General features: G+C 61.3%; 3 protein-coding genes across 4 annotated transcripts; 1 reads left to right on the top strand and 2 right to left on the bottom strand.

The window, feature by feature from the left end:
* Positions 1 to 1967: 1967 nt before the first annotated feature.
* On the bottom strand, positions 1968 to 14132 carry RRP12 (ribosomal RNA processing 12 homolog). The gene is made up of 34 exons (XM_052799273.1): positions 13953 to 14132; positions 12793 to 13028; positions 12616 to 12699; positions 12296 to 12372; positions 12006 to 12111; positions 11727 to 11843; positions 11474 to 11612; positions 11050 to 11177; positions 10658 to 10756; positions 10494 to 10585; positions 10305 to 10416; positions 10026 to 10123; positions 9752 to 9866; positions 9340 to 9482; positions 9024 to 9145; positions 8805 to 8869; positions 8532 to 8694; positions 8278 to 8432; positions 7834 to 7901; positions 7544 to 7637; positions 7178 to 7336; positions 6976 to 7056; positions 6788 to 6893; positions 6538 to 6645; positions 6290 to 6447; positions 5842 to 5933; positions 5571 to 5729; positions 5230 to 5402; positions 4975 to 5091; positions 4595 to 4644; positions 4228 to 4306; positions 3922 to 3989; positions 3443 to 3525; positions 1968 to 3237 (listed from the first exon to the last, which is right to left on the bottom strand). The coding sequence occupies exons 1-34, from the start codon at positions 14089 to 14091 to the stop codon at positions 3135 to 3137; spliced, it is 3888 nt and encodes a 1295-aa protein (XP_052655233.1). The 5' UTR covers positions 14092 to 14132; the 3' UTR covers positions 1968 to 3134.
* Positions 14133 to 14592: 460 nt separating this feature from the next.
* Positions 14593 to 17253, top strand: PGAM1 (phosphoglycerate mutase 1). The gene is made up of 4 exons (XM_052799274.1): positions 14593 to 14821; positions 15193 to 15467; positions 15974 to 16154; positions 16242 to 17253. Exons 1-4 carry the CDS (start codon positions 14683 to 14685, stop codon positions 16409 to 16411), a joined length of 765 nt encoding a protein of 254 aa, XP_052655234.1. The 5' UTR covers positions 14593 to 14682; the 3' UTR covers positions 16412 to 17253.
* A 644-nt stretch (positions 17254 to 17897) lies between these two features.
* EXOSC1 (exosome component 1) lies at positions 17898 to 20469 on the bottom strand. 2 transcript variants are annotated; one of them, XM_052798610.1, is made up of 8 exons: positions 20356 to 20469; positions 19948 to 20063; positions 19688 to 19762; positions 18940 to 19028; positions 18668 to 18701; positions 18488 to 18538; positions 18311 to 18395; positions 17898 to 18173 (listed from the first exon to the last, which is right to left on the bottom strand). In XM_052798610.1, exons 1-8 carry the CDS (start codon positions 20384 to 20386, stop codon positions 18067 to 18069), a joined length of 588 nt encoding a protein of 195 aa, XP_052654570.1. In that variant the 5' UTR covers positions 20387 to 20469; the 3' UTR covers positions 17898 to 18066. The 2 variants fall into 2 exon arrangements, with proteins under 2 accessions (XP_052654570.1, XP_052654571.1); XM_052798611.1 differs by lacking the exon at positions 19688 to 19762.
* Between the last annotated feature and the right edge of the window lie 76 nt (positions 20470 to 20545).

Genomic DNA, 20545 nt, shown 5'->3' with positions numbered 1-20545 from the left:
TCTTTGCTCACCATCAAGAAGAAATTTAGAGGAACAGAAACACTGGAAGAGTGGGGGTTTTTTGTTTTTTGTTTTTTTTTTCCTTTGTGGGTGGAAGCACCTGCCTTGCCCCCAGCCAGGGTCCCTGTGGCCCTGCACGCTTGCTGCACCTGGGTTTGCACAGAGCGTTAAGGTGGCAAACAAGAAAAGACAGACAACTTTTTAGAAACAAGTGAAACTGGAGATCAGAGTGCTGAGGGGACTAGGAATTAATGTGACATTTTTTTAATTGGCTAGATTTCAGCTGGAGTGGTCCCTTGGCATTTTAAACTTCCACACTTAATTATCTCACTGCCAATCATTTTAGCATAAACACCAAGGTTCCTCTTATACTGCTGTCCCCAGGAGGGTTTTCCCATCCCTGCACCTTGGTCTGTGCCGAATCCTGACTTTGAACTGGGGAGCCCCAAAGGCACTGCAGCGTGCTCACAGGAGGTGACGGTCCAGCTGGATGCTGCATGGGCACAGCCCCACGGGGCACGTCTGTCCTTCTCAGCGGCATACCACAGTGGACACAACCCAGGTAGATAGCTGTTAGGGTAAGGAAACAATGATGCTTTCCTTCTCCTCCTGATTTTAAGCCTTAAGGCTCAGAGTGGGCATCTGCAACTATCCCAGCCAGTCCAAGGGCCACCCAGCCAGCTACAGGGGCAGCCTGTTAGTCCTGCCAGCCTCTCCTCAAGCGTGCCTAGCATGCCTGCAACCCAGAACTTGGAGACCTCCCGCTTTGCAGCTGGTAACTGCAAGGGTAAGAGCCCCTTGTGACAATTTCCTGCACAAGTGTAGCTGAACACGGGTATACTGTCGGTGCCTGCTGTAGCCTGCGGAAAGGAGTTGCATGGTTTAACGGCATGCTGGGTGAAGAAATAGCCTCCAGCCACCTCCCAGCTTGAGCAACGAAAGCCAAGCATCGCTCCAGGTTCCCGTCTTGCGCTTCTCTGTGGGTAACTGCAAAATATTTGTGGCTGGTCTCTGCAGGATACATCACCCCTCGCCCTGCCCCATAGCAGACAGCTGTGCTCAGGCTCCCACAGGCCCCTGAGACACAGCTCTGCTCCCTGCCAGGGACAGCTGCTGGTGGGGAGCAGGCTTGACTTGCAGCCAGCCTCCCCAAGCAGGATGATGTCTCCTCTCCAAGGGTTTCTATTGCATTACATGATTAATTAGCTGATTAACAAGATGTTGTTGCAGAAGAATCTGTTCTCTGGACACCGGCTCAGGCGAACACCATCCTCTGCGCTAATGAAACTCTTCTGTTCCATGCAGGCATGCACTAATTTAAGCAACAACATGCAAATGAAGAACAATACAGTGAGTAATCTGGAGCTTTTAAATGAATTAGCTACAGCCTTCTCCCGGCTTTGTCTCCAAGGAGAGAAAAGAAAGCAGGAAGACAGATAGCTATGGTGGGCCTGGAGCCATATGTTACAGGTGATGGAGGCTCAGAAGGTGACTGCTGCCTGTCTCCCCCTGTCCTGCTCTCAGGGGAGGGAGGGCATCAGGCCAAGGCTGCAGGCAGCAGAGGAAGATGGATGTAGCTCCTGCTGACTGAACATAGTCAGGAGGTGCTGCTGGAGATGCCTGTCCCATAAGCCAGGCTGTGGGCTCCCTTCTGGCAGGATTAGAGCAGCAGCACCTCAGCATGGCCTTGGGCCTCAAGGGTGCAAGTGAGAGCCTTGGGTGGGGAAGCAGGGAGGGGACAGTGCTCCTGACAAGGCAGGACCAATACCAGTACAAGAGCTCCTCCTCCACCTCCAGGCTTTTAAAATGATCTTGGAAAAAAACAAAAAGCACAAGAGCCACAAAACTGGATTTGCAGCCTCCAGAAAGAAGCCTGCAGTAAGAGGCTGAACAAGCACAATCCCTTTAACTTATTATGAGACCAAGAAGCGTTGCAATTCCAGCATGTAAGCTACCACAGTAGGAAATGACAAAGGACTAAAGGCTTTTTAATATAGCAGAGGAATGGAAAGCCAGCTATGTTCACAAATACATGTTCTTTGCAGTGTGAGCAATGGGACCTGTATCCACTACCCTCAGCTCCATTCTCTTCAAGCATGCTTTGGCCAGACACCATCTTTTGGGCTCAGTGCAGAAGTAACTCGGCAAAAACAGACGCTCAGGCCAACCTGAGATGGCTGGGGAGCTAAAAAGGTCCAGGATTATTTGCACTGCTCAGGTTTATCTGGCAGGAGGTGGTCAGAGCAGAGGAAAGGGCTTCTCTCAGCTCTCACAGGTAAGTGAAAAGGCAAGGCACCGAGATTTGCAGTAGCAGTTTTCCAGCAAATTTGAAGAAATTTGCAGCAAACTGTTCCTGCCCTGCAACCAGGCATGGCTGACACAGGCTGAGGCAGGACAGAAACCACTGGCAGCCAAATGGCAGACATTCCTCCCATGGCACAAATCCTTTGGCCCACGGTTTAGGGCAGAAGATCCTACCAAGAGGGAGTTTGTATAAGAAAGCTAGTTGTAAGTGAAGGACTTCACCATCTCTGGCTTCTTTCTTTGGCCAACTCCACAACTCAGCCCTACTGCATGAGAGCCAGGAGGGCACGGGACACGGGCACTGCCTCACTGCTCTGTGTCGCAGTGTTGCTCCTGGCAGCCCCCAGGCAAGCCCCACACAGTGGTGAGGGCTCCGGCTCCCGGTCCCAGGCTGACGCAGGTGTGAGCCCTATGGGGCACAGTGCTGCAGTGGCAGAAGGACCCACTGCACTGGGGCAGCAGGCAGAGCACAAGGGACACAGTGTGCACAACTCTTAAGGGAAGGAGAGGAGAAAACTGGGCTGAGTAAGAACAGTGGGTATTTATCAATATAGAGAATTCATTACACATTACTTTCTCTCACACACACACCCCCCCCCCCCCCCTGCACCAGTCAACCCAGCACCTTCCTCCAGGCACAGGAGGGCAGGGCTTGGGCCATGAGTCCATAACACGACAGGGTAGCTTCCCAGGGAGTCTCAAACAGACACAGGCCACCTTCTGCAGATGAGTCCCTGCTGCTCCACTCATGAAGCCCCAGTCCCCCAGTGTCCAGAAGCCACAGGGTGTTGTCCATCCTCAGCAGGTGCAGGCCACGCACCTGAGGCTCCTCAGGGGCGCTGGGCCTTCAGACGGTTCCTGCGGCCGGCCTTGGCCCCACGCTGGGCTCCCTTCATCAGGCCCTTGAACTGGCCCTGCATTTTTGCCCGCTTCCTGGAGGGAGGAAAGAGCAGGAGGCTGGGTTAGTGCAGGCACTGGGCACACCTAACGTAAAGGGATGCTCCAAGCTCCACAGGGAGCAGTGCAGAGGCTGGCAGGGAGCTCCCAGACCCACAAAAAATCCATAATGACAAAAAGCAGGATCAAAGCCCGGTTTTGGCCCTGTTCCCGACCCTGTACCCTTCCCGGCTAGCCTCACCTTCTGTTGAGTCTAGCTGTGTTCAGGGGGATGTAGGCGTAGGGGTCGAGCTGGCCCTTCTTCTTCACGTCACCTTTACCTTTCTGTGGGAGACAGTGATATGGGAAAAGATGCAGCACCAGGGAAATGTATGCATCCCATTCTGGTGCAACGCTGCCACCCGGCCATCTCAAAGATTATGTTGCAGTGGGGTGCCAGCTAAGCACGTGGCCCTGGGAGCTGATTTCCCACCCAGATGATGCTACAAACACCTGCTTTGAGCAGTGCACAGGAACTGGCCACAGCAAGGGCAGGACAGGGACTCCAAGATGGGCTGGAAACGTTCACAGGTACTGAGTGTTTGGCAACTCCTCTTGGAGCAGAGATCCCCTCCAGCCTTGATGCTACTGGACCAGACACCCAGCAAACAAACAGTGCTTCCTGCCCCAGCAAAGCCCTAGGCAGCATCCCCCCACCCTGTGACCTCCTGGGTCGCTCACCTTGGATCTGTACTCCGCACCAAAGGCTGGCTCCTTGTCCAGCTGCCGGTGGATCCCAGAGCCTCCAGCTGGAAAACAGGGAATGTGTGTTGGAAGGGGGTCCCAGGGCTCCCCCTTCTCAGTCCAGACTGGCGAAGCTGTTCCTGATTTTGCCTCCAGCTCTTGGCTGTGAGGACAGCAGAGAAAGGTAACCACTTCCCACAAGCAAAGTTCTCTGCTCCAGCTGCCCTGAAGCAGCCCAGCAACATGGGTACGTGGTTCTGGCCCCCTGGGGAGCCCCAGACTGGGCACAGGCAGAGAATTTACCTCTGTACTGAGGGTAGGTCCTGGCCTCAGGTTCCTCATCGTCTGGCTCCTCTCTGAACCGACGCTTCTGGCTTTTCTTCTGCAGAAGAAGGTAGCAGGGACCCTGCAGCTGGCTTGTCCTTACAGTTTTGCCCTCCCATGGACCCCTTGACCTCCTGCTTCCTCCCACGGGGGCCCGGAGACCTTCCAGACTGCCTGCGCACGTCCCTGTCCCCAGCCAGCCTCCCGCACTCCTCCAAGCAGCTGGCCCTTGCCCAGCGTCCCCACTGGCATCTCAGGCAGAGCTGCAGCTGCCATGGCGCAGGCAGGGGTTTGGCACAGCCGTGTTCCCCCAGTACCTCCTCAGGACCATGAGCCCCGTACTCACACTGCGGAGACCCAAATCTTGCAGCACATCTGCCATCTCCTTGTCTGCTCCTATGGTACAGGACAAGAGTCAGTGCAGGATGTGGGCGTAGGAGAGCCATAGTACTGTGCCAGCCCCTGGAGTGGCCTGCAGGAGCAGGGTGCCCCTGCCAAACCAGTACTGGTGGCCATGTCCCCTCCAGTATCTTCCTGGTGATGAAGGGGGCTGCCTCCCCTGGGTGGCAGTAGCCCAGAAGAGAGCCACTGGGTGTGACAAGGCCACATCAACCCCTGCCGCTTCCACCCACATCCCCCCAAGCACCCATGTACGGGTGGCAAGAAGAAAACCATTCAGAGTACCAGAGCAAGTCTAGCATGGCCCCTTGCCAGCCCAGGCAGTACCTTTGGCTTCATCATCGTCCACCTCCTCCTCCTCTTCATGGATGATCAGGCGTCCGTCCTCAGACACTTGGAAGTCGTGGCTCACTCCTCTGGACCGCTTGGGACCTGGCTTGGTGGCTGCTCACAGAGAGGTGAGTCAGGGCCTGGGGAAGGACCCATGCCTGGGGGCAGTTGTACCCCCAGGGCCCCTGTGCATCACAGCAGCCCCTGCCCCATCCATCCCACCCCAGCCACATCCAAAGCTCCGCTCCTCACCCAGCACCCGCTGGGACACGTTAGGGTCCAGGAAATTGAGGGGCTCATCATCTTCCCCTTCCTTCAGCCAGGCCTGGCCCTTCTGCCGTGCTTGCTTCCTCCACTCCCTGCTCTGCTGCCGTTCCTCCTCTTCTTCCTCCTCATCCTCTGAGTCAGCCAGGATCTCCTCCATGCTGGGCAAAAGGCAGAGAGGATGATGGAAACGGAACAAGCCCAGGGGTGCAGACCCCCGCCTGCCTCACAGCACATAGGAGCCCTGGAGATGTCCCTAGCATCTCCAGAGGCACCAGCTGAGCAGATCCGATGGGACTGCTCCTTCTTCACCCCTGGCCCATCTTCACCTGTCTCCTCTGGGCTGTGCCAGTGGTGCCTCCTCTTCATCTGTATCTGCAGCTGCCTGCCTCAGGGCACGCTGCTTGCGGCTCCGGGCTTCCGCCTTGCGGATATTCACCAGCACTTTGTGGTACTCGGCCGGCAGCAGCCCCTTCACCAGCTCAAAGCTGAGGAGCACACAGAGACCAGTCAGTGCTCAACTCCTCCTGCACCGCTTCCCAGTGAGCTCCCTCGCTGCCCCAGCGCAGCTCCAGCGCAACCCAGGAGCCCCCAGCTCACCCAAACTTGCGGATGAACTTGGTGAAGAGGTTTCTCAGCTTCATACGGAAGTGGCGTCTCATGTCGTCCGAAAGGTTCCCCACGGCCTCCAGCTGCCAGGACAGAGACCCTCGAGACCAAAGCACCCCTGCCCTGGGCACCCAGCCTCCCACCCTTCCCCTGCATGGCCACCTTGCTCACCCTGCTGCCTTCTCCTCATGCCCACCACAGGCAGGGCTGTGGGGAGGTCTCCCTGCTTGGCAAAGCCAGTTCATGGGGGTTCTATGGCAGGTCCATGCCAGCATTCAGAAGAGGGACCTCCTCACTGCCTTCTCAGCCACTGAGATCAAGGTTGTGCCCCTGGCTCCCAGGCAGAAGCAGGGTGCAGCTGGAGATCTCCCCAGCTGCCCAAGGCAGCCCCAAGCTTTGCCCCGCCACCCTCCTTGGGGCACCCTGTGTGGGATCTCACCATCGCCTGGACATGCTTAGCCAGCAGCTTGGTGTCCACCAGCAGCAACGTGACCTTGAGGAAGCCCAGGGCCGCCTTCACCACATCCCGCGTGCGGGAGGCCAGCAGCAGACAGACATTCTGCAAGAGCTGCTCCACCACGCTCAGCTCCAGGTGATCTGCAACCGTGGCAGGGCTCAGCCACAACTGGGACCCACCTCGTCACCCTGTGCTGCCCTCGACCTCCCAGACCTCCTTCTCCCGCTCACCTTTGAACTCAAAGAACAGGCGGGTCAGCGCCAGCACCGTACAGCTGATCATGGTGACCGAGCCCGTAAGCCCCGCGTAGACCAGAAGCAGGAACCGCTGCATGGCCTCTGCAAGAGGGGGACGACTCAGGCCTCTGCCTGTCCCCTGCCCAGCAGCATCCCTGGCCCGCTTCAGCAGGGTGCTGGGCATGGGTCCGATCCCCCTGGGCTGGAGGGGCTGGGAGGCTGAGCAAGTGGAGCAGGAGCTCACCTTGGGGGCTGGGCCCGAAGCGGATGAAGGCATGCGCCATCTCTACAAGCAGCACGAAAGCATTCCTGCGGGCCCCCACTGACACCTCCTTGGTGCACAGGATGACCTGGAGGCACAAGACCATGTCACGTCACTGCTGCCACCCCTGCAGCCAGAACTAGCCGAGTTCCCCCAGGGACCATGCTCACCTCTGGGACCAGTGCAGTGACAAAAGGCTCATGCTCCGCAGAGAGCTGCTTCGCAATGTGGAACAGGCACTTCAGCCGGGGCTGGGGAAAGGAAGAGCCCAGCACTGGTACACCCAGGGATGCACACCCAGCTGCCCCTGCCACCCCCCCCAATCCCCTCCCAGCAGCGGCTGAGGTCCGTCACCAAGGCCCTCGCTCTCACCCTCTTGGCCGGAGACGCCGCACTCTTGAGTGAGTCCAGCAGTGCTGCCTGCAGATCCTGCAGGTGGGAGCGGACGAAGGCTTTGCAGGGGGCGTGGGGGGCGGCACACACCTCCTCCAGCACGCGGTACGCCTTCTTCTGCATGCTGCGCTCCTTGCTCTGCAGGGACAACCAACAAGCCCCTGCTGTCAAGGCAGCCCCTCACCATGGTGTCTGAAGGGACCCCCTCAGCACCCCATGCCACCCAGCAGAGACCTGTACCCTATAGCAGCTGCTCAGCCCCCCAGAGTGTTCATCCAAGCTGGCAGCAAGCAGAAGGTGCCCCACTGCAGCCCCTGCGCCTGTCAGAGCTGGGGGTCGACTCACTTGGAGGGAAGGCTGGATGGTGCGGTACAGGGAGTCCAAGGACTGCTCATCAGCATAGGGTGCCATTGCCACCACCAGATCCAGGATGGAGAGTCTGCAGTAGAGAAGGACATGCAGGTGGATAACTGCAGCACCACTAACACTGCCCAACCAAGCTGGGACTCCAGCTGTGAATCTCATCGGATGCATGAGAGTGGCCCATCCCACACAGGACAGTACGAGTGCCCTAGCGCCACTCACCAGGAGCAAGCTGGCAGCTTTACCCATTAGCACCAGCCCCCGAGTGTTACCTGGCAAACTCGGAGCTCTCAGGACTAGTCAGCTTCATGCTGGCTTTCTGCAGGAACCCACACACCATCTGCAGGGCAGGTACACAGAGCAGGATCAGAACTGACCGAAGGGAGTGCTTTTACAAGTTTGCAATCCACCTGGCAAATGCCTTGCCACAGGACTTTGTGGAGACCAGAAGCACCAGCAGGTCCAAAAAGAGCTGGACAAATTCACAAAGGGCTCATGCATGACATGCCAGATGTGCCTGCAAGATTGGGAAATCCCAGACTGCCAGCTGGGAAGGGCTTCCTCCCCATGAGGGCAGGAAAGGCTGGTCTCTGCTCAGCTTCCTTCTTCCTCTCCTCTCCGGTCAGGCACCCACCACAGCATCATCAGACTGGGTCCGGCCGGGAGATGCTGGCCCAAGCCAGCACAGCCTGCCCCACTGCCCCAGACCCCCTCACCTGTGGGTCAGTGATGGTCAGGTAAGCACGGACAGTGTCGAGCACAGAACGGCGCTGAGCACTGCTGCCCCCATCCTCCTCAGGCTGGCTGTACACATTGAACAGGATCGGCAGGAAATTTTTGGCAAAGCGACCCACTTCCGCCCGCTCTGCATCTATGGAGAAGATGACAGGGCAGTACAGATCAGCATCTTCCCTTTCTGGGTCACCGCAGGGGACAGGGACCCACCACAAGGGTCTGTCTCCCCCCCAACCTGTCTCGCAGCCTTTGTGGATGAGGGTGCGCAAGGCCTGGCACACAGTGGGGCGGAGGTCTGGGCGCTCGCTGATGGCCATGCCCAGGGTGCGGGCCAGCCCCTTGAAGGCTCCCAGCACATCCGTGGGGCAGGTGCAGAAGCCGGGCAGCAGGGTCCAGACCTGGAAGGCAAAGGAAGAGGTGGGAGGCCAGCACCCTTTGCCCAAGTCACCAATCCCCAGCCTGGCACCACGGTTATGCCACAGCAGAGCTCCCGGACACTCCTCGTTACCTGCCACTGCAATGTGTCATAGATCTTGGCCTCCATGCTCTTCCCAGCTTGGGTAAACTCCAGGGCTGCAGACAACAGCGGGGAGATGAGCAGAGCAGCAGAGGTGGCAAAGCCCTGCTCTGCACCAGAGGAGGGAAGGGAGATTGCACAGAGCACCCTAGGGCTCTCAGGAGTGCAGGACTGCACCTGCTGGGAGCCCCACCGTGCCACCCTCCTCACCTCTGCTTTTCAGGGTGGCCGCCAAAGGCAAGAAGTAGCTGGTGAAGAAGCCGAGCCGTGCGCCCTGCACATAGTCCCGCAGCACCGGCAGGAGCCAGCTGCGGGGGAAATCCAGTGTCTCCCTGGGGAGGGAAGGCACAGGTCAGGGGAGCACGGGGCACTGCCAGCATCAGCCCCTGGGCACAGGGCACCTCCACCCAGCCACAAAGCTGGGCACAGGTTGGCTCAGCAGAGCCAAACACCTCCAGCACTGCATGGGGACTGAACAGGAACGTAACAAACTGCTGCAAAATTGCTACCCCATGACTGTACTCACTCTTTGCCATCAATTTCCAGGGGCACAGCTTCCAGCAGCACCTCAGGGCCCATGGTGCTCACGGCAGCTCCCACTGCCTGGTCCACTTCAGTGGTATAGGGGAAGTGTGGGGAGAGACGCAGGTCACACAAGGAACGGAGACACTGTGGGGACAGGGCAGGATGGTCACAGAGGAGCCATGGAGGCAGATCTGGCATGTGTCACTCAGCATGCCTGCCCAGGGATGCCAGCTGCCCTGTGCATCCCTGTGCTGAGTCCCAGAGCTGCGCACACCCTGCCCACGCAGGGGCAGGACAGCAGGCACTGGCATGGCCCCACTCCACAGCTGGAGAGGGCAATGCAGCCGAGGGAGCAGTGCAGCCACCCCACCCGTCTCCATGGATGAGCCTGTTGCCCTCCCAGCCTGGCTCACCTTCCTCATGATAGGGTGGCACTGCTTCCCACATGTCTCGAAGAAGACCTCCAGCACCCGCAGCACCTCGTCCCACGCTGCATGGAAACGGTATGTCAGGCCTTCCTCCACTGATCTGGGGAGGAGAGAGGAGACAGTCACGCTGGCAGGGACTGACCCAGCAGTGATCAGGGTGCCCACCAGGCCTGCCAGCCCCCATTGGGGACCAGGCAAAGGCCGCTCAGAGCTCAGCCGGGCCCACGGGGACAGCCTCTCTCACACCACCACTCCTCACCTGAACATCTTGCACAGGTAGGCGGCAGGGGCTGGGGCAGATGCAGAGACGGTGCCTAGGTCCTCCATGTGGGGAGCAATGCACTCGCTCAGGAGGGCCTGCAAGGGCAATCAGAGAAAATGGGAAAGCAGTGGACCATGGATCCCCCAGCTTGGCAGGTACAGAGGGGCATACCACTCCCCAGCAAGCCCCAAACCCCTGGGCAGAGCTCCCCAGGAGGCCCAGAGCAGCCAAGTGGGGCAGCGGGCACTGGGATGGTGCCCGTGTGTGGTACGGTACCTCCAGGGTCTGTGCTGCTGCTGCCACCACCTGGGAGTGCGGAGAGAGGAAGCAGTTCATGGCAGCACAGAAGAGCCGGGGAAGGTGAGCCCAGCACAGGTCCTTCTGCAGCCTGGAGAAGAGATACCAGGCAAGTGAGAGACCAAGCGGTTGCCTCTCCCCCTGCCCAGCCATGGTCTCTGCCCGCACCTGCCCAGGTTGACGTGTGCCCTCTCCATGGTGGACAGCCAGGTCAGCAGTGGTTGCAGGTCAGTCGTGCTGGGTACGTAGTCGTAGAGGGCCTGGGGAAGCAGGGGGTGGGTGCTGTGGCACTGGCAGCCCCATCCCTCCCCTCACTGGCACCCCACACTCACGGTGATGATCTGGGCATTGAGCTCGGCCGGCAGGCAGGCCACGCTGGCCTGGGCGCTGAAGAGGCTGTGGAAGGCTTGCATGGCACACGCCGTCACCAGCTGCAAAGGACACGGTGTCAGGAGCAGGGGGGCTCTGCTTTGCGCCCACTGTCCCCCTATCCCAAAGCAGGGTCTGCCCCAGGAAGCCCAGCACTGCTGCGACTGTGCCCCATCTTTAGCCTCCCTCTTCCACAGCAGGCGGGCCAGCAAGCACCAGCTGCCCCAAGCTCCTCCACATTTGCATCCTTCATTTCCAGGCTCCCAGCTGGCAGCCGAGGGGGTTCGAGCCCTTCCAGAGCACAGCCGAGGGGCAAAGTGGCTGCCCTCGCCATCCCTGGCATGGGGACACTCACCACGTGGCTGAGGGTCATGACTCGGAGCAAGGTCTCACAGCAGGTCTTCACCACGGCCGCAGGGAAGCAGGGCAGCAGGTCCCGCAGCAGGGCTAGGACATGCAGGGTGGTGGTTGCCTCCTTGGTGCCTGCGGGAGCAAAGCAACATCTGAGCCTGTGGTACCCCGTGGCAAAGCCCCCATGACAGTGCTGGGGCTGACCCATGGAGCTGGGGTGAACACCCCCCCTGACTTCTGGGGAAAGCAGAGCAACAGACAGATGGCTGAGGACCCTCCAAAACACCTGAGGTGCCCCAGAGGCATCTCATACCCTCCCCAGCAATCCAGGGTGCTACACCCTCCCTTCTTCCCTTCAAGTCCTTATTCTCCATGGCTGCAGGGCCACCCACACTCAGCTGCGGACCCCTTCCTCCAGTGCCCCACACCTCCAGCTTTTTCAATCTCCTGCACGCAGAACTTGGCGGTGGAGGGTGCCGCAGGGTGATGCTCAGGGGCTGCATCTCCAAACATGAACTCGCTGCCCCTCAGGACGGAACACACGCCGTACTGCGCTGCTTTCCGCACCTGGGGGAAGGAGAGCCCAGGTCAGTAGAAGCCATGGACCCCAGGAGCACAGCCAGCCCCAGAAATGAGCCCCAGAGGCAGTATCATCCCTCGCCAGGGGCACCAGGCACTCACCTTGGGCTTGGTGTGAACACAGAAGCTCAGCAAGCTGTGATAAACCTGGAGGGTGACGGGGTAGCTCCAAGCTGCCAAGTCCTGCTTTCGCAGCAGCGTGGCCAGGCAAGAGAGGACCTATGACAAGGGAGCAGCAGGAGCGTTAGCATCACCCCACAGAGACATTGCAATGGCCTCAGGCCGAGCACCCAGCACCATGCTACAGCAGCAGCCTTGACCCCAGCTCTCAGCAGACACCTGGGAAGAGCTGGCATGGCTGGCTGTCTCTTGGCTACTCACCCATCGCAGGGCAGAGGTAGAGCTGCTGCAGGCCTGCGAGGACATGATACCCATGAAGGCTTTTGAGGTGTCTGAGAACTTTTTTATGAGCACAGGGCTTGGGACCCTGCCAGGAGAAGAGGGCATGTCAGCGGTGCGAGGAGCAGGCAGCCGGTGGCAGTCTCGCAGGGAACCACATCCCCAGCCTGCCCTGGTTGGGTCATTTCTCCAGCTCAGCAAGGGGGACAGCGCCAGCCCCTTTTTCATGATGGGGCCAGGTAACTCTCCCCATTCCTTTGCCAGCTGCTTACCGCTTTAGGACGAGGTTGAGCAGGTAGGTGACAGCAGCCAGCGACTCGGGGGACTCCACCGCCTCCAGCGTGGTCATCTGGGAACAGAGGATGGGTGAGCGAGGGGGAACAGGAGTTCACACCAAGCCAGCCCTTCCCCAACCCCAACCCTTGGGGAGGGGGGCAGAGAAATCAGGAACAGCCCAACAGCATCTCTGCTGAAGAAGGACACCCAGGGCCTCAGCTATGAGCAGAGCACCTTCCTCCACCAACCCTCCCAAGCCCACCCATACTGCCAACAGCAACTCCCCTCACGCCTCCTCCCCATGACTGTCACTCACCAGTGCAGCAAAGTACTCCGTCTCGCTCTCCTTGCCCCCTCGCGAGCGGATCACCTCCGTCACAGCTGCCAGCACAGCGCAGATCTACAAGCACCAAGCGGAGCAGGTCAGCGCCCTCAGCCTCACATCTGGGGGGCCATCCCCACTGGACTCCCCCAGCCCTGCTCCTGCCCGTACCTCTTTGTGAGCGGCAGAGTTGGACTCCCAGAAGCGCTGCACCTTGCTGAAGGTGACATTGGTGCAGTCGCTCAGTCCGCTCAGGAAGGTGCCAGAGGACTTTTCGGTGGCAGCCTCCCCAATATCATTCTCCTCCATACGGAGCTGAGCGCCGTCACTCGTCCGCTCCAAATGCAGGGACCCTGACTGCAGCTCATTGTGCAGCTTCACTGCATCCACCGTCAAGTTACTTCTCTCTACTGGGATGAAGAGGTATGTTCAGAACTGCGAAGTTGCGTTGCTCTGCCGTTCACCCCAAAACCCCCCACAGCCACCCCCCCTCCCTGCCAGACCAGCTTGGCTGGAGCTCATCTGCAGCATGTGGGACATGGATGCTCCTTCCCCCTGATGGGAGAAAGCACAGTAATAACCGGAAAGAGCTCCTCATTCCTGTGAAAACAAACCAGGACACAGTCCAGCAACCAGACAGCCAAGGCACACGCTTCATGTCCCTCCAAGTCCCAGACACCAGCTTGCAACCAGCTGCAAGAGGACGGTGCGTGCTGCAAGACACATTTCTTTATCTGCAGGAGAAAGATCTCCTTGGCCAACAGCAGCCAGGGCTGTGAAATCCAGCCCCTCGCGGATGGCAATGCTATGAGGTTTGCCTTCCCCAGCATGCGGCCTTCTGAACAGGAGTCTCTGTCACGTTTCTCTCCACACTAGACACCACAGCAGCACTTACAGGTGTGGCCGTGGACTTTTGGGAGCCCAAATTGCTCCCGCCATGAGCCTGCCGAGAGGTCACACTGCCGGGACAGCCTGTATCCTGGCGGCTGCGGGCAGGGCCTCACACCGGGCCCCGGCAGGGTGACAGGCATTGCTACAGGCCGTGCCCCATTTCACTCCACAGGCCCGGTGTCACGGTGAAGGTAAGGAGGACACACGCGTTACGCCGCGGGCTCGGCACTCCTCCCCGGTTTGCTGCCTCTCCCTCCCGGGGCTGCAGCTCGGGGGGCAGCGGCTCCGGGCCTCCCCCCGCCCCAGCTCTCGGGAGGCTCATCCCGCAGCCTCCCGGCGCCCCTGCAGCCCCCGCCGGGAAGAGCCGGGCACAGGCAGGGAGCTGCCCGCACCGGGGGCCGCTGCCCACCCCCCCCGCCCGCCTGCCTCCCTGCCCTCACCCGCGGGCCGGCTGCAGAAGCGGCTGCGGGCGGCCAGGCGGTGCTGGCGGGTCTCGGGGTTACAGTCACTGCTGTGGCCCTTCCGCCACCGCTTCAGCTTAGCGCCGGCGCCCGAACGGAGCCGCCCGCTCCGCGCCATGCTGGACCCTGCTCCACGTGCCGCCGCCACCGCCCCACGCCCCCTTCCGCTTCCGGCGCCCGCCGCCATCTTGAGTGAGGGCACCGCCGCCCTTAGGGCTGGCCGCCTCCCAGCGGGGCGGGCGGGGAGCGGTGCCGGGGAAGCTAAGCGGGGTCGCGCCCGGTTGGGGCTTGGATGGGAGACCCGAGGGGCCTAGGGGCAGCCGTCAGCAAGAGAGCCTGTCTGACATCCCCCTGCAGGGAGAGAGGGCACCACCGGTGCCGCACCCTTAAGGAACCGTTCGCACTGAGTCCGTAGCCGGGTCGGCGCCCGGCACGGGCGAGCAGCCACGACAGGTTACTGCGTATGCTTTACGGCGTGGTGACGTCACGCCCTGAAGGTCGCACCGCCCTTCGCGGCGCCATGCACTACGTGCTCCTCCGCCCGCCCGCCGCTTTGCGCATGCGCGCCACTTCCCCCCCGCCCCCCCCCCCCCACCGCCTTGCCGCGCGAGGAGGGGCGGGGCGGCGTTGGCAGCGTCAGTCGCGCGCGGCAGCAGCGTGAGGAGGGAGCGCGCGCGCACCAACCTCCCCTCAGCTCCTCTCCTCCGCCATGGCCGCCTACCGCCTCGTCCTCGTCCGCCACGGCGAGAGCGCCTGGAACCTGGAGAACCGCTTCAGCGGTTGGTACGATGCCGATCTCAGCCCCGCCGGCCAACAAGAGGCGCGGCGCGGCGGCGAGGCCCTCCGAGGTAACGGTGACCGGTAAAACGGGGTGGGAGGGGGAGGGGGGGTGGGTAGGCCGTGAGGGGTGTGTGGGGGGGGGCGGTGCGACCGCCTTGGGCTTAATGAGGGTGGTTTTGGGGCCCTCTGGTGCCGGGGGCCTCCAGTACCGAGGGGAGAGCCTCAGGTACCGGGCGGGGGGGGTGGGGGTCCTCCGGTACCGGTCGCGTCCCCGCCGCCGCCGGCCCGCCCCTTAGGGCGGGCCGGCGGCGGCGGGGACGCGACCGGTACCGGCGCGGTGAGGCTGCTGCCCTTGGCCCCTCACCGGTTGCATAAGGCCCGGCACTCACTTCCCCGGTGTCCGATCCCCTCCCCCCACCCTTTCCCCGGTCTTTTCCAGATGCTGGCTACGAGTTCGACATCTGCTTCACCTCGGTACAGAAACGGGCCATCCGTACCCTCTGGACCGTCCTGGATGCCATCGATCAGATGTGGTTACCCGTTATCCGAACCTGGCGCCTGAACGAGAGGCACTATGGGGCTCTCACTGGTTTGAACAAGGCTGAGACGGCGGCGAAGCACGGCGAGGCGCAGGTGAAGATCTGGAGGCGCTCATACGACATCCCTCCACCTCCCATGCAGTCTGATCACCCCTTCTACAGCACCATCAGCAAGGTAAGACCCGTTGCTCTTCGTCCGCCTTGCTGGGAGGCTCCTAAAAGCCACCTTAGGTCCCTGCAGTGTGGTTTGGCTCACTTCGCAAGGTCTCCTCTGTCTGTTGCAGCAGCCAGGACTGTCGTGCACGGTGCTGGTTGGCGTTGGGCTGAGTATGTCCCACTCCTTCCCTGGGGAGTTGAACCCCTGGGCATTGCGCAGACAGATTCAAAGCAGAGGGGACGATACCTCTGTTAATCATTAGTCCCATGACCTGTGTGTGGATGTTTGCTCTGGTCTCTTTGCCCAGAGCAAGTGATGTGCGGCTTTCCCTAGGAGGGGTTCAGAGCCCCAGCTGTAGCTGAGCACAGGCTCAAACCTCAAAGGCGCTTTTTTGCTTCCAAGCCCAGCTTTGCCTACATGTAGCAGGTCCTTGGGCAGAGAATTTGGGGTGGGGGGAATGAAGGCCCTGCCACTGCCTTCCCACACTGCAATGGGCTGCTGCGTGAGCATGGCCATTCCCCCAGGACCGTCGCTACGCTGACCTGACAGAGGACCAGCTGCCGACGTGTGAGAGCCTGAAAGACACCATCGCTCGGGCTTTGCCATTCTGGAACGAGGAAATCGTCCCGCAGATCAAAGAGGGCAAGCGAGTCCTTATTGCTGCCCACGGCAATAGCCTGCGTGGGATTGTCAAGCACCTGGAAGGTAAGTCAGCTCTCTAGGGTTCTCCCCACTGCCCCAGCTGGCATGGCGTGAGCAGGGCCGCAAGTGATGGCACCTCTGTGTTTGCAGGCATGTCGGAAGAGGCCATCATGGAGCTGAACCTACCTACCGGCATCCCTATTGTCTATGAGCTGGACAAGAACCTGAAACCCATCAAGCCCATGCAGTTCCTGGGGGATGAGGAGACGGTGCGCAAGGCCATGGAGGCCGTCGCTGCTCAGGGCAAGGTCAAGAAGTGAGGGCGGGCAGCAGGCTAGCACATAGTAAAGCCCCCCGCTGTCCCCCACCCCTCTGTGCACACCCCCCACAGCTGTAGGAACTTGGAGCTGCAGAGCTGGAGCAGCTCCCCAGGATTAGGCCCGTTCCCTCAGGACCAGGCTCCCCTCTGCAGACAGCCTGGGGGCCTGGGGGCAAGGGGCTGTGCATGCAGAGATCTGGTGTGAAAGGGAGCTCTGGCTCTGCCAGGCAGCGACTGCACACCTCTCCGTGCCGAGATCCCAGCCCTCAGGCCCTGTCTGCAGGGGGACGAGCTGAGCGATCCCTCACCGTGCCAGGCTCCTCCTCTGCTTTGCTTCCCCGACAGCTCTTGTCATCCGGTTACTGTAGTTTTGTTGCTTGATTTAGTCATCCCGGGAGCAGTGGGGCGAGCGCAGTGCAGGCAGCGACCAAGATGGGTACCCCATCCCCTCGTGGGTGTGTGGCACAAGGAGCGGGATGCGTAGACACTGGAAAGAGTTGTACTTTGGTGCGTGTGGTACAGCACTCAAGGGTGGTACTCACGACTCTGGACCTAGCTCTGCCAGCCCCTGCTTTAAATTATTGCCTTTGGACAAGGGCGAGGGAGGGAGCGGGGCGCTTGGAGGTTCGTGTCTGCCACACACTTCCCCCAGCCAAAGCCCATCCTAGTCCTGCTGGTGAAGCAGGTGCCGTTGTGCCCCATCCTGTGTGTGTATATGTGGCCCTGTCGCTGTGGCCTCCCCCTCTGCCGGCACCACGAGCCTGGGCTTGCACGGGGTCACTGTAACTGTCCGACCATAGCAGCTGTCTTGTTCCAGTTCAATAAAGGAGTAATGCGCAATAACGAGGTGTCTGCGCTTTCCTGGGCCACGTGCTCCTGGGCGTGTGGGGCTCCCTTCCTCACCCGGCACCTCCCTCGGGCTCCCGTCATCACACTCATCACACGCATGCGAGGCAGCAGTTGCTGCTGGGCGTGGACACGGGGTTGCGGTAGGCACAATGGGCTGGGGGAAAGCAAAGCACAGCTCCGCAATCCCTGCCGGAGAGGGCCGCACCGCGCCACTCCGTGGTTTCAGGGCGCTGGGTGCGGCACGCCCTTGTCCCCAAGAGGCAGGCAGGGCATGTGTGGCTGGAGGAGATGCGGCACCCCGGGGGTTGAGCGCAGCCACAGCCTGTACCGGTTATCAGTGCAGGGGCAGGGACACAAGCTGTTCTCCATGCTTGACACTGATGTGGGGAAACCAACCTGGCGAGGCGAGCGCCTGGAGCCAGCACCGCCCATTCACAAACCGGAGCTCCAGGCTGTTCGCCTCGCTGCGGCAAAGCTGCTGGGTTGTGCCCCTTCCCCGGCAGCGGGCTGGGAACACGTGCTTCCTCCCAGCCACAGTGCTGGGGAAGCTGTCGCCTCAACAGCTCCGCTGTGGAAGCCAGACCAGTGTGCTGCAGGCAGCCCTGGCCACCCCTCTGGGCTGTAACTGAGCAGAGCACGGAGCTCTCAAAAAATATTTATTATCCAGAAATAGAAAATCCATCCCATGAGCAAGGGCCTGTCCGGCTGTTCCAGCCTCTTGCGGACGTGGAGGAGTTTGGAGCCCTGGGGCTGCTCTGGCCCCGCAGACCCCAGCCCAGCAGGGTCCCTGCAGCTCCTGGGGGGCTGCTAGGTCTGCAGGAACTGGGGCTGCACCCGGGCCACCTTACGGAAGTCCTTGGTGTGTGTCCGCGGGCACTGCATCTCGCACCAGCTGATGGGCACCATCTGCACCCCTAGGAACACCACGTCAGGGGTTTCCCTTCCCGAAATTGCGTTCCTCCATGTGGAAAGGGAGGAGGCCGCACCAGCTGCCCCTTGGGCAGCAATGAGGCAGAACCATCCCAGCCTGGGGCCCATGGCCCATCCCTACCTGCCTCGCTGCGTGCCACCACTACGCCCAGCTCGTTCTCCGCCGTGCTCAGCAGGTAGTTGGACTGTGCGTCCCCCAGGGAGATCTGGTCAGACAGGGATTAAGGGAAAGGCATCCCTGAGGGGACTCGGCAAACCCCACTGTCCCCCCCGCCGGCACCACAAGGGGAAAGGATACAACTTTGGCCAGGACTATGTCACCGGGGCGGAAACTCTTGTACACCTCTACCTGCACAGGAGAGAGCAGGCAAAACCACACAGCATGTCGGGGTGCTCATCAGCGGCAGGACCAGTGTCCCCCACCAGCAGAAGGTGGGGGCAGCTGCGGTAGCACAGTCACTGGCAGCACCTCACTGACCTTATCTTTCTCCGTGGCTCGAATATCTTCTCTCCTGAAAAAGGAGACAGAGGGATCTGAGCGCCAGCGAGCGAAGGCGACTCTCCAGCCTGCAGCAGGAGCTGCCCCGGCCTCCCTGGGCGCTCGCCAGGACTTGCTGGACACCTGCCCGGTGCTCGGGGCAGAGCTCCTGCCAGGGCAGCCGGCCACGCCACCCAGAAGAGCCTTCCTCCCCCCTCAAGGATGGGGCGCTTGGGCACCCTGTCTTGTGGGGAAGCTAGCCCTCTCCCTACCGTATGGTCCCCCGAAAGGTGGATTTCAGTGGCGTGGAGCCGACATACAGGATGTGCACCTTGGCAAAGCGGGAGTTAATGCTGCAAACCTGCCCGGAGGAAACGGGGAATCAGTGCCAGGAATCAGTGCCAGCGCAGGCCTGCTCTCACCCCAGCACACCCCGCTCCAGGCAGGGAAAGGGCAGGGTGCAGGCAGGACGGGGCTGTATGCGGGGAGCTCGTGTCTCACTCAGCCTCCTCCTCCTCCTTGTGACCAAAGTAGTGGTGGCGGAGGTGGGACACCCGGCAGCGAGCCAGGCGAGGAAGATGATACTTGTGCAACTCAAGACAGATTAATAAGGTCAAGACCTGCTGTGATCCCAGTCCCTCTCCCACCACCAGGACCGTAAGGAAACTAATCCCTGGTCTGTGCCACCTTTCTCCAAGCTGCCCCAGGCACTGCCCTCCACGCACTCTGCCCCAGAAAGAGCTCTGGAAGGGACAGCAAAGACAAACCTCCCCTTCGCCCACCTGAGCCTCAGGGCTGGTGAAGTCAAGAGGCAGGCGTCCCCCACGCCAATATCTGGCTGGTTTGTGAGCGAGGGACCCAAGGGAGCTGCTGGGCTCTGCTGGGAGTCATACAGAGGGTATGAATGAGCCCCAGGGGCTCCCCATCCCACCCCAGATGTGCACGGGAACAGAGGGCGGCTCGAGGCAGAGAGAGCAAAGGCTGAGCAGTCTGCCATTGCAGCGCACTCCGGCTTCCCACCTTGCAGGTCACCACGGCCCCCACGTCGGGCAGGAGCTGGGACTCGGCGTCTCTCACCACCGACACGACGGGCAGCTGCGGGGCAGCAGACGGGAGGGTTAGCTCGGGGCACAGCCCGCGCACAGGATCAGGCGGGACCAAGCTGACAGCAGGCACCGGCCGAGCCCCCTCGGAGCCCAACTCCCCAATCGGGAAGGGGCTGCCCGGCCTCGGCGGCCGGCTCCGGGGAAGGGCAGAGCACGGGCCGCGTCCGCACTCACCCCGCTGTCCTCGCTCCTCTTCTCCAGGCAGCCAGCCAGCGAGGAGAAGATGAAGCCGTGCCGGGTGTAAGTCCCACTGCCCGCCGTGGCCTCCTCCGTGCTGCACAACCGCTCGCCTAAGGAACAGGAGCTCAGGGGACGACGCTGCCAGGGCGCCGTGCGTCCGGGTCCCGCTCCCGGGGGTCCCAGGCTCCGCCCCGCCCCAGGCCTGCCCTTGCCTGCACCCAGGCACAGTGCCCGCTCCCGGCTGACGCTGCGCGGCGGGGCAGCCCCGGCTCAGTCCTTTCCCGCGCACTCCCGGGGACGAACCCTCCCTCCCGCGGCCCCAGGCCGCCCCCTGCCATGCTCCCCCTCCCCTACCCCGGGCACCCCACCGCCTCTCCCCGAGCAGCCCGGGCCCGCACTCACCAGGGACGCAGTACCGAGCGGGAGGCGCCATCTTGGTTGCCGGGAGTTCGCCCGCAGAAAGTCCTCACCCTATTGGTCTCCGGAGGCAAGGCCGGGCCGTAAGCGGTGCGGCTATTGGCTCTCCCCCGTCAGGCACGGAGCGTGGGCGCGCTGCCCGCTGGGAGTTGTAGTCCGGCGCCGGCAGAAGGCG

This window comes from Harpia harpyja, chromosome 10 (genome assembly GCF_026419915.1).
Source record: "Harpia harpyja isolate bHarHar1 chromosome 10, bHarHar1 primary haplotype, whole genome shotgun sequence".
NCBI classification, from domain to species: Eukaryota; Metazoa; Chordata; class Aves; order Accipitriformes; family Accipitridae; genus Harpia; species Harpia harpyja.
This window is presented reverse-complemented; position numbering and strand designations above follow the sequence as displayed.